General features: G+C 38.3%; 1 protein-coding gene across 2 annotated transcripts in view; it reads right to left on the bottom strand.

The window, feature by feature from the left end:
- Positions 1–10,139: 10,139 nt before the first annotated feature.
- crebrf (creb3 regulatory factor) overlaps positions 10,140–12,247 on the bottom strand; it is a 29,224-nt gene continuing 27,116 nt past the window's right edge. For both annotated transcript variants that reach the window (XM_047380027.1, XM_047380028.1), the window contains exon 10: positions 10,140–11,569. In XM_047380027.1, coding sequence (XP_047235983.1) covers positions 11,451–11,569 — 119 coding nt within the window. In that variant the 3' untranslated portion in view covers positions 10,140–11,450. The remainder of the gene's footprint in view (positions 11,570–12,247) is intronic.

The following is a 12,247-nucleotide window of genomic DNA, read 5'->3' on the forward strand; positions in this document are numbered from 1 at the left end:
AGGAAAGAAAAAAAAATCTCCAGACTCTTTCATCTGTCTGTGTGATCCTGCTGAGGAAGACGAGTCTACATTCATCAGCAAAGCAGCAGCAGCAGATATACCTCGCTATGTCGGCAAACAGCAGTCAGAAACACCAGACTGACTGGAGTCATTAACAGAAGGAATAATATGGCTAAAATTCAACACAGCCATGTTACTGTAGCACCCAGCCAGGGACAGGTTATAGCACCGCAGTTTACCCCATGCTCAGTTTGTCGCTTCATCCATGACCTGCGACTCAGTGTCAACACTGACTTCACACAGGGGTCTGGCACTTCATTATAGCAAAGTTAAAAAATGGAAAGTGTTTTTTTTATCGTTTTATTTATTTTATTATTTTTTTCTTTTACTGTCACATAAAGGTCTCAAGAGGCAGCAACACAATGCACCACGTCAAAACCTCAGAAGAAGAATGCATTGATATTGACCAGGTAAAAAGCAGCCCCAGAGTCTCCCTCTGTCACTGACACAGTGGAGGTTTGCTCTTCTCTACACAAACACACCAGCAGTGATAGCAGCAGCAGCAGCAGCCTATAAAGAACTCATGAAAATGTGGCATAGTGGGCAGAGAAAAAGTTGGAAAAAACAGAACCGGGTTTCCCAAAACAACAGCTGTATGCTGTTCCACTATAATACTAAAGGGAAATACCGTCAAACAGTAATGCAATAGGCAGGCATGAGAACCAGCGATTATTTGCTGCTAACAGGTGATTTTTTTTAAAAATGTGTGGATATTAGCTAGAGCAAGGTTTTCGTTTTATGTTTGTATTTCAAGTTTGAGTTTTGGAAAACCCAGTCCATTGTTTCTGTGGGGAAATCCCCTCCAGACTGACAGAAGGTGCAGATTTGTGTTTTTGTATATTTGATTAAGGCACCTGGTTCAGCAGGCATCATAATTCAAAATATTGTCTTTCCTCTGTAAGTGTAAAAACCAAGTGCAAGGTGAGTAATGCTTTTGGTCTTTTGACTATCACAGGAAAATATATAAGGAAGAAAAGGAAAACAAGGGTATGTAGAGTCAATATACTCGAAATCTGTCATAAACATCCTCAAGCCTCTTTGTGCTCATTCAATAGCAGCAAGTACAACATCATACGACAGAGTACACAGAGCCCCAAAAAGCCATGCAACAACTTTGTGACAAATAAAATCCATTTCTAATGTCCAAATCATTTCCCCAATCTGCACCTAATTCTCTCAATGTTATGCAGGAAATTACCCTGCAGACCAACAAACTTAGCTGCTTCTCAATTTGGGAAGAATAAAGGGGACCATAAGTGACAATACCTCTAAAAATTAGGTGAAGAATAAGTGTATAGGTGGAAACAAAACAGGATATATTTGAAATGATACAATCAAAACTAGAAGCCAGACTTTTGGGTCATGACAGTACAGCCAACAGAGGGGTTTTCTAAGTCCCATCATATACAAATATTGGAATAACACTAATTAAATAGATGCATGCTACACTAAGAAGTTTCCAAAAAACAAACACTAGCTAAGTGTAATCTGAACACAATTAATGGACAACAAGAAACCTTTAGGAAAAAAAATGAAAATAAAATGCTACAACGAGCTGTAAAAACAATATTGACTTATCAATTGAAACTGTTTTCAAACATTAGCTTACATTAAAAGATTTCTTCTGCCATCTTTTAGGCTTGAAACTTAAGGGTGGCAAGAGTTGGAATCAGCAGAGCAAGTTGTTGTTAGTCATTGTAAGAAATGCTAATGTTTTGGAATAAAGTAGAAATGTTTGTAAAAGAGTGTGCATGGTTGTTTGTGTGTTGCCCTGTGATGGACTGGCAACCTGTCCAGGGTGTGCCCCGCCTCTCGCCCATAGACTGCTGGAGATAGGCACCAGCTCCCCCGCGACCCACTATGGAATAAGCGGTAGAAAATGACTGACTGTTTGTAAAAGAGTTAATTTCATGTTTTTAAACAAACATTAATATCACTGTATGAGAGGTTTGGGAATATTGGGGTTAGGCAAGGTTTCTGTGACTTGGCAGTTATTCAAATGTCACAGTCAACTTAAATGTCCAATTTCCCAATTTATACCATGAAGTGCTATAAATGCTATATTTTTATTAAATTTTTTTTTTACTGTAACAAGTTGTAAACAAACAACCTATTTTCATCAAATGAATCATTTATTACAGTTTTTCAGACATTAACTTTCATTATAAGCCATTGTTACCTTCCTGTAAGCTTGAAACTAACATTAGAGTTAGCAAGTTAGCAAGCTAGCATGTTGCTAGCTGTAAGAAATGCTTAAGCTACTAGAACAAAAATATACTTTATTGCCCCACAGAAGGGAAATTCAGAATCTGATTCGGGTATCTACTGAAAACACTGCTCATAAATTAGTGCACTTAATAAACTTTCATTAACTTTTAAAATAGCTAAAACTGAGACTAGATAAATTCTGCTGTTGGGCTATTTTCCAGTTCTTTGGCAGAATATTCAAATGTTACTGTTAAACTAAAAAAAAAATTTCCCGAATTTGAAATTGAAAGCATCATTAATCCAGTAATTTTATCACTACAGCAAGCTGTAAATACAATATCAATATAGCATGTGAAACAGTTATCAAAAGCTTTTATCAAACGTCAACTTTCATTAAAAAACATTTGTTGCGTTACTTTAAGCATGTAGCTAATATTAGAATGAGTAGGCTAACTTGATAGCTATTGTAAGAAATGCTAATAGAGCTCTGTGTCTGATAAAATAGATAAAAGGGATAATTATTAAGTATATAAGAGCAATTTATATTAACTTCAGTATAGCTACGTGAGATATTTGGGAATTTTGAAGTTGGGCTAGGTTTGTATAGCTTGACAGGCTATTTAAAAGTTACTGTCAAAGAAAAATTAAAATCTTTCCATTTTAAAATGTAAATGACTATAAATCAAATATTTTAGCTTTTCTATCACTACCATAAGCTGTAAGCCTTATTTTAATCTAGCATGAATCTAACATCTGTGTTTGCAAGCTAGCATGTTGTCAGCTGTTGTAAGAAATGCTAATGGTGTTTTGCTTCTGATGAAAACAGATAAAAATACCATTCAAAAGTAGACTTGCCATGCTGCTAGTTTCCTACAGCTTGGAAGCTTATTCCAATTTTAAAATAGAAAGTTCTATGAATATAATGTTTTAGTTTTAGGTTTTCTTTTTTTGTTTGGCACATGTCATTCCTTTAGGAGCCAAGTATTACATTAATATCTCTCTGTTATTTGGTGCTAAGACCTTAAGTATTTTTTAACCACATTTCCTTATCTTGAATACAACTTGTGCTACCCATAAAAGCACCTAGCACCAGAAAAATAAAAACCCTTTAGACATCCCTCCAAACACAGGACATCAAATAACATATTTCTAAGAGTAACTTTAAGTCATCCAGTCCCTGTGTTTATTTAGAAAAATATGGTAAAATTAGATTTTTCTTAGCTCACCCATCCCGAAGTCATTTACAGTGCCTTGCAAACGTATTCGGCCCCCTTGAACTTTTCAACCTCTTGCCACATTTCAGGCTTCAAACAAAGATATAAAATTCAAATTTTGTGTGAAGAATCAACAACAAGTGGGACACAATTGTGAAGTGGAATTCAATTTATTGGATGTGTCGAACTTGTTTAACAAATAAAAAACTGAAAAGTTGGGCGTGCAATATTATTCGGCCCCCTTGCGTTAATACTATGTAGCGCCACCCTTTGCTGCAATTACAGCTGCAAGACGCTTGGGGTATGTCTCTATCAGTTTTGCACATCGAGAGGCTGAAATTCTTGCCCATTCTTCCTTGCAAAACAGCTCAAGCTCAGTGAGGTTGGATGGAGAGCGTTCGTGAACAGCAGTCTTCAGCTCTTTCCACAGATTCCCGATTGGATTCAGGTCTGGACTTTGACTTGGCCATTCCAACACCTGGATACTTTTATTTGTGAACCATTCCATTGTAGATTTGGCTTTATGTTTTGGATCATTGTCTTGTTGGAAGATAAATCTCTGTCCCAGTCTCAGGTCTCTTGCAGACTCCAACAGGTTTTCTTCCAGAATGGTCCTGTATTTGGCCCCATCCATCTTCCCATCAATTTTGACCATCTTCCCTGTCCCTGCTGACGAAAAGCAGGCCCAAACCATGATGCTGCCACCACCATGTTTGACAGTAGGGATGGTGTGTTCAGGATGATGAGCTGTGTTGCTTTTACACCAAAGATATCGTTTTGCATTGTGGCCAAACAGTTCGATTTTGGTTTCATCTGACCAGAGCACCTTCTTCCACATGTTTGGTGTGTCTCCCAGGTGGCTTGTGGCAAACTTTAAACGAGACTTTTTATGGATATCTTTGAGTAATGTCTTTCTTCTTGCCACTCTTCCATAAAGGCCAGATTTGTGCAGTGTACGACTGATTGTTGTCCTATGGACAGACTCTCCCACCTCAGCTGTAGATCTCTGCAGTTCATCCAGAGTGATCATGGGCCTCTTGGCTGCATCTCTGATCAGTCTTCTCCTTGTTCGAGATGAAAGTTTAGAGGGATGGCCGGGTCTTGGTAGATTCACAGTGGTCTGATACTCCTTCCATTTCAATATGATTGCTCTTTGGGATGTTTAAAGCTTGGGAAAACTTTTTGTATCCAAATCCGGCTTTAAACTTCTCCACAACAGTATCTCGGACCTCCCTGGTGTGTTCCTTGGTCTTCATGATGCTCTCTGCACTTTGAACAGAACCCTGAGACTATCACAGAGCAGGTGCATTTATACGGAGACTTGATTACACACAGGTGGATTCTATTTATCATCATCAGTCATTTGGGACAACATTGGATCATTCAGAGTTCCTCACTGAACTTCTGGAGTGAGTTTGCTGCACTGAAAGTAAAGGGGCCGAATAATATTGCACGCCCCACTTTTCAGTTTTTTATTTGTTAAACAAGTTTGACACATCCAATAAATTTCATTCCACTTCACAATTGTGTCCCACTTGTTGTTGATTCTTCACAGAAAATTTGAATTTTATATCTTTGTTTGAAGCCTGAAATGTGGCAAAAGGTTGAAAAGTTCAAGGGGGTCGAATACTTTCGCAAGGCACTGTAACTAAAAGACACTAAAAACTCAGACTTGATTAACCCTAAAAAAATTTCAAGCAAATTTAGATTTTAATCAACATCTTTATATAGACATCTTTTCATAATTTACTTTTCAACGACATTTTCATGTTTCGAAGGAAGGCATTGTTATCTTTTCAATAAAATTCTTCTTGATGACAAAGCAACTTCAACAAAATCCCAAACTTGCTAACGTCCATCTTGGCAAAACTTACAACAACTCCATAATAATACTATATGTACTACAATTACCAAGTCCAAATTATTATAAATATGAATAGCAAAGTCTTACCCTCCAAGGATTTTCTTATTGGTTTTGCCTTCATAAATTTTAAATAGCTGAAACAATGAGTTGGACTGGAAGTAATCATTTTAATTGTACAATCAATTACATTTCTTTGGAAACTTCTTTAAAATTACCTTATACAATCTGACTGTGTACATCATTCAAATGATTTACATCCAAATGAATCTTAAATAAACCAGACTATGTTTCAAGTCCGACTCTGGCTAGTTTTGTCAACCCCAAGAAACTGGCTTTTACAAAAGTCATGCTATGCTTGACAACAGTTTTCACACAGGTCAATAGCAGAAATCCCTAACTCTTGTTGTTCAGAGCAAGAGCCCGTGTTAATCTTCTTACTGGTCCGACAGCAAAATCATACCATATACATAAACTTAAAACTAATAAAACCATAGGAGGGAGGGAGGAAAGGCAGCACTTCTTGGACGACCAAACATTATCGGCACCATGTGACAAACACCAGTTGGATCACAGCTGGACATCAGAGTCAAATCATTCATGAAGGGAATATGTTGTACATTTGATTTTTTTTTGTTTGTTTAAATTTTTGTGTTGAAGTCTGTTGGCCTTTGTCTTTACTTTGTGTACAGAACATTGCACCATAGTGATTGACATTGATAATTCAGAACACACAGACAGACAATATATTTTTTGTACAGATTAAAGAATGGCGACAATAACTGGAATACATAAATATATTTTTCTTTTGATTTAATATGTCATCACATGTCAGATAGAAGAACAATTTTACCCTGATTTGCAGAAGAAGAGCTTTATGGTATCCACGTAGCTTTTATTGAACAAGAGTAGCACAAAGTTACACACTCTATTAGCTTAATAGTTGACTGTATAGGATTTATATATTTTTTTAGAAATAAAAAGAATAAGGAATAGTTTTACTGCCGTGGATTCTCACTCATTTCCTTGACTGTTAAAATGCCACAGAGTCTCTTGGTTTGAATGTAAAGTTGCACAGCTTGCGCCTATCATGTTAAATGTAAAAACTTGTGAGGACTCTTTCTTAAAAACAGCCTCGTGATCGACAGCAAAACACACATGCCTCTAATTTCAGCCGGCCGTCAACCAGCGGCCCTTTAACCACTGTTGACCCCCTGACAGACCTGGTATCATAGCTGAAAAAAAGGCTTCGAATACTATCACAAAAAAGACACACGTGTCAAGAAGTTCAGACTTCTGAAGTCGTTTTTCAGATACACTTCACCACGTCTGCTACTTCAGTCAAGGTTGTTTTGAGCCAATCAGGCTGAATGGTTTGTTGTTGCCGTTTACCAGACTGGCAGAACAATGCTATAAACCCCGGGCAAGTCCCTTCAGCTACAAACATGTCTGCCATGTTGTTATTTTTGTTTGTGTGTGTGTGTGAAGTTATTTCAAAAGGCAATAAGTGTCCTGATTGAGTCTCCACTTGTAATTGGCTTGCCATACAGTACAGTGATATAGTAACTTCCCCTAAGGCGGCCCAGAAAAACAGCTTTCGAGTGAGCTGTTCCCGGCTGCCCCAGGCTAAACACCCTCCTCTTTAAGTCACAAGTAGAAATCAGTTTACAAATGATAACAATATAGCTCTCTGAAGAAATGTGTCTACACTGTACATCGCCCTGAAGAGGAAGCCAAAGCAGAATCAGTTTTTCCATAGGAAACCTCCACTGAAGGCAAATGAATCGTGACACCAAGGGGGTCAGCATCAGAATCAAACGTAGGGGCCCTGGAATCAAAACCCTCTTTTTTTTTTTTTTTTTTTTCATTTAAGACCACAAACATACCATCACACCCTGACCAAGAAATAGACCAATCCTGTCAAGACACTTCACTTCCTGAAGGCCAAGCAATGATACCCTCTCTCTCTCTCATATCATGCCACCTCATATAATTTCATGGTTCAAGAATATTTGTAGATCCAACCCTCGTCAGGCCACACACATATATTACTCGCTAGTTCATAGACCTAGCTGTGTCAGGTAATAGACTTATCTGAGCAAGTAGTCATCAAGTACACTTGCAGCATTCACTCGAGGCCTTTAGCAGCAAATGGAAGAAAAAAAAAGATTTTCTTTTTGTTAGTTTTTTTTGTTTTTTTGGACAAAGTGCTGTTGTCTTCTTAAATATATCAGATAATCTATACATATAACTAACATTTAGAAGATACATATTAACTCAAAGCTTATTTACAAAATATATACCTACTAAGAAAAGAACTATGGACGAAAAGAGCAGAGCAAGTCATTAGGCTACAACTAGTCAAAGAAGTAAAACTTCAATCTTGGAAACTTGTCATTCTAATTTTAGAAAAAAGCACCATTTCTCCCTTTTTAGACTGAAAAGGAAATTATTTTTAGAGCACTAGCCATTACTTAATCACACAATACACAAAGAAGAATGCTCACAGTCATTAGGAAGCGCTCTGTAAATGATAACTTTAAAACTTCAAACTGCCCTGGAATCCAAAAACGCATTCATGAATTTATTTTGCGTCCTAAAATGTAATTCTGGTTGATTTTTTGGACAATTGCTGGGAGCAATAGTTCTTAGGTGCAACACTTGGACATAGCGTTTGATATATTTACAGGATGCAGTGTCCCATGATACTCCAGTAATATCTACTAGTAAGTAGCTAATTTGAATCCAGGACGGCTGCAAGACTGAGGGCAATAAGGCAAACAGGTTAAGCTCAACAATGCATCTCAAATGGTAACAATCCCAGGAAATGCAAACTTCACCTACTTTAACGATTTAGTCAGAAAAAAGTAAAGATCCACAGAGAAATCCACTGAAGATCAGAATTATCGGATTTTGAGCCTGACTTACCCTGCCAGTGATTGGCCAGTAGAAAACACACTTTTTTGTTCTCATCACTGAATGCACCATATGTACGAGGGACGAGGTTGTGTTAACCAGAGCATTTGTTGGTGGGGAAGTTCTTACTTAGTGAAGAAGACTCAAGGTTATCTATTTCAAGAGGACTGAGGTGGGTAAAAATAAAGTCTGAGGAAGCTTATTTTTTACAGAGGCATGTCGGTTGCTCCTTTAGGCACCTGTAACAGAGAGTATTTCTGGGCCCCACATTTTTTTGAGTTGAAAAGGCATCACCTGCCACAGGAAGTCAGCTAGTAGCTGCCTTGGAAACGCTTCATTGAAGTGACAAATTAGCAAGGAGCACACTTTAATAGATAACAGGAAGCCTCTATGGAGTACTGCTAATTTGCTCCGTTTTATCCTTTTGAGCCTTTACCTTTCTGTCATTAAACATGCTGGATTTGGACAAACATCAGAGTTGACGTAGGGGGTCCACATATTCTAGGGAATATACACAAAGACTGCTGTTCAAAGTTAGCAATGCTAATTTTGTCCACTGCTATAAAAATATGGGAAAGGAAGTTGAAAATGTCAACCTCAATCATTTTGTCTGTTTTGAAATAATACAGCCATGTTTTACAGTGACTCCTCTCTCTCACACACAGAGCATGAACTTGCCCTTGTTACTATTATAAGGGCATAAAAATTATTTGAATTATACTTCTTAAAAAATAAATGATATTGGCAGGTGGAAACTGGAGTGAAAGTCAGCCACAAATCTCTTATCTGTGCATCTCTACTAAAATGTAAAAGCTGTTGATTCCAGGTCAGAGTGAAGCAGGCTCTAAAGACCCTGGTTGGGGGCAGCATTTTGAGCCTCCACAGAGTCAACCTTCGATGGAGGACAGCTCTCGATCCTCGAGAGCTGTCCTCCTTCTCCCTACAGACCGTTCTAATGACCATGGTGCTTTGCCATAACGTCACAGTTCTATGAAATTATCCAGTCCTGGTTTTCTGTCTTTCACACAGTCAACAAAGATCAAGGATTTCTGCAACAATTACTAAATCAGTCGGTCTTTTTTTCCTTCTTAACTCTTTCTTTGACCCATAAATATCTCAAAACCAAAAAGCAAAACTAACAAGCAGCTTAAATACAAAAATACAGTTTTTTTTTTGTATTTGTGGGTTTTTTTTCCTCTAGCTTTTTAAATGTAAGGAAAGACTTTAGAAATGTGACATGCTTAAAAATAATTCATAGTCATGAAAAGTGGCATTTCACAACTTCTAGATAAAGCATTAATGCTTGCATGTACAGTACTTTAAAACACAACTCAAATAATATTCTGCTTGTGAACTAGACCTTGTCTACATACAGAAATCAAACAAGTGACACAAGAATATTTTGGTTATTTCAGGGAACACTTTGACAAGCAAAAACCAAAAGTAACTTAGCTTATCTACTAGTGAGCGCTTGGGTTTTTTGTTTCCTAGCTAGCGCCATTAACACATTTAGCAAGTGCAGGGAGGAATCAGTTGAGGAATGAAGTGCATCCTAAGCAACAGAAGAAATCTAAGGGGAAAAGCCCACGTTGCAAGAGACACAAATGGATGTTCCTTTTCTGTACAGAATTGGACCCAAACTAATTTCACAGTTCTATGAAGTTCCACTGACCCTCCCACATTTCTTACATTCAATACGGCGTCAGGTAAGCTGTGCAAAACCTTACTTTAAACTGGCTAGTCGCCATTTTCGTTGCATGTGTCTTTGGTACAAAAAACAATCAAAATATAGTGTGCAAATATTCGTTGTAACCCTAAAGGAAATATATCTGTTAACCCTCCCCTCCCTTCCCCACCCCACCCCCACATCCTCTAAAGACAAGAGTACCAAAAACTGAAAGGAATCTATTGCAGAGCCCTCCTATATACACAGACTCTGTGGCATCACGCAACAAGAGCTTCCATTTGTTTATGTACATTCAGAATATCTTTAAACAACTTGTGCCCATCCTCCCACTCCTTAACGACCTCCTCTCCTAAACTGGACCTTGGGGAGCTCCAGTCCGTCTCTAACACACACTCATTCAGGCTTACAGAGACACACACATACATATACAAGGCACAATGAATAGAACTCTGATCAAACACTAGTATGAACACATCAAACCGTCACCACCACGCTGCCTGGTCAACTCTACTGTACAAAAAAGGGGAGGAGTTGATGCCTGGGAGACACTTGTACTATGTACAGTTTCCTGGAGATGGATTGCTGTTTATTTCATCTTTATCACCATCCTCATCATCTTTTTCCAGTCCAGTTATAACCAGCAGAAAGCTCCAAAAAAAAGCACCATGCTACATGCACTTCCACCTCACGTTGTCAACCACTTCCTGTTGTTTTGGGTAACACGTCGCAGTCTTCCCCTCAAACCAGCAGGATGTGTGATCGGTTGAATCTTCTACTTCGTTTTTATATCTTGCGTTAATATGTTAAACCTGTTTTCACAAGCAGCTGAGCTGATTGGCAAACAGGGGATGGCGTGAATTTGATTTAGGCCTTCAGTCACAAACATTTCCTGCCACCCTGCTTTTTTTTTCTCCTCTGCAGCTCTCTTGGCTACCAGAACTGTCTTTGTAAAAGTGCTTCAGTGAAGGGGTCAATTTAACATCCAGGAACTTCTAGTTTTTTTTTTTTTTTTTTGCTTTTTGGGATAAAGCTCCTCATATAAATGATAACTTATGCTTCTTCAACCGGTGATTGTTTCTGGCATGTAACAACATTCCCTCTGTTTATTACCACCTCAAACAAAGTGTTCCAGTGGTTATGCTCGTGTGAGTCTCAGTCCCTAAAGCCTGCAGAGGGCCACTTTATGCACATCTAACAATCACCATAGGATTTTAGAACATGATGTTACAGATATACCTTACCACCACTTGCTTTTGGACGTGCTTCTCCCAACAGTCGGTCACCATGGTTGGGGAGACAGTGAAAAAGCCAGGGTTTGTGCCATACAGCCGCATGGCAATAACAAGCACACGTACTTACGCACAGGGAGGTGGTATATGTGTTTGAGTGATTGGCGATGAGTGTCTACTCTGAGCTGTAGGGGCATGCAGAGGGGAGGATAGTTACAGCGGGACAGCACGGTGGTAATATGTAGTCCACTCTTCTTGGTGGACAGAAGCTTTGTCTACATTTTAGAGGTGGGTACTCGCAGGCCGACCAGTCCTCCTGTGGGATCACCGCGTCCTGTGTTCTCCAAGATCTTGTTGACAAAGTCCGAAGTCTGCCCAGCAACAGGCGATGGCACTGCAGGCAAAGGGAGACATAAAGTTGTGAAAAAGTATTTTCCCATTTACAAGTTTACATTGTTTTTGCTTTTTTTTTTTTTTTAAACCAAACCTTAATGTTTCAAATAAAACAAATCAGACAAAGATAACAGTAAAGTAAATAAAAAAGGAGTTTTGAAATGATGATGGAATCTTTCAAGGGAAAAACGTTATCCAAACCACCACTGTTCTTTGTGAAAATATAAGCTTCCACTTAACCTTGGTCGTTTTCTATGAGGGAAACAAAATTAACAAGGCAGAGTTTGTCTACTTAGCATGCTGTTCTGAGTGATTTGTTTTAGATGTTATTCCAAGTAAATTTAAAATTAAGGGTGCACCGATTGATCGGCCGGCTGATCCATCGGCTCCGATTTCCTTAATTTTGGGAGATCGTTGATCGGCCGATACATGTGAGACCGATCTTATCTACTTGTCCAACCTATTGTGCAAGTTTTGTTTCTTTTTAAAATGTGAAAAATGAAAGACTAAAGGAACTGCAATGCTCTAAATGTTTCTTTTATATTTGAGAGCACTGCCTCATGTGCAGTTAAAACAAGTTTGTATTGTTTCGGGGGTATTGTTCAATGTTTCATAAAATAGGATTGGAACTTACAAGGTGTATTGTGACCTTATAACAGCTGACAGTGTCACCTGAAAA

This window comes from Girardinichthys multiradiatus, chromosome 11 (assembly GCF_021462225.1).
Source record: "Girardinichthys multiradiatus isolate DD_20200921_A chromosome 11, DD_fGirMul_XY1, whole genome shotgun sequence".
NCBI lineage: Eukaryota > Metazoa > Chordata > Actinopteri > Cyprinodontiformes > Goodeidae > Girardinichthys > Girardinichthys multiradiatus.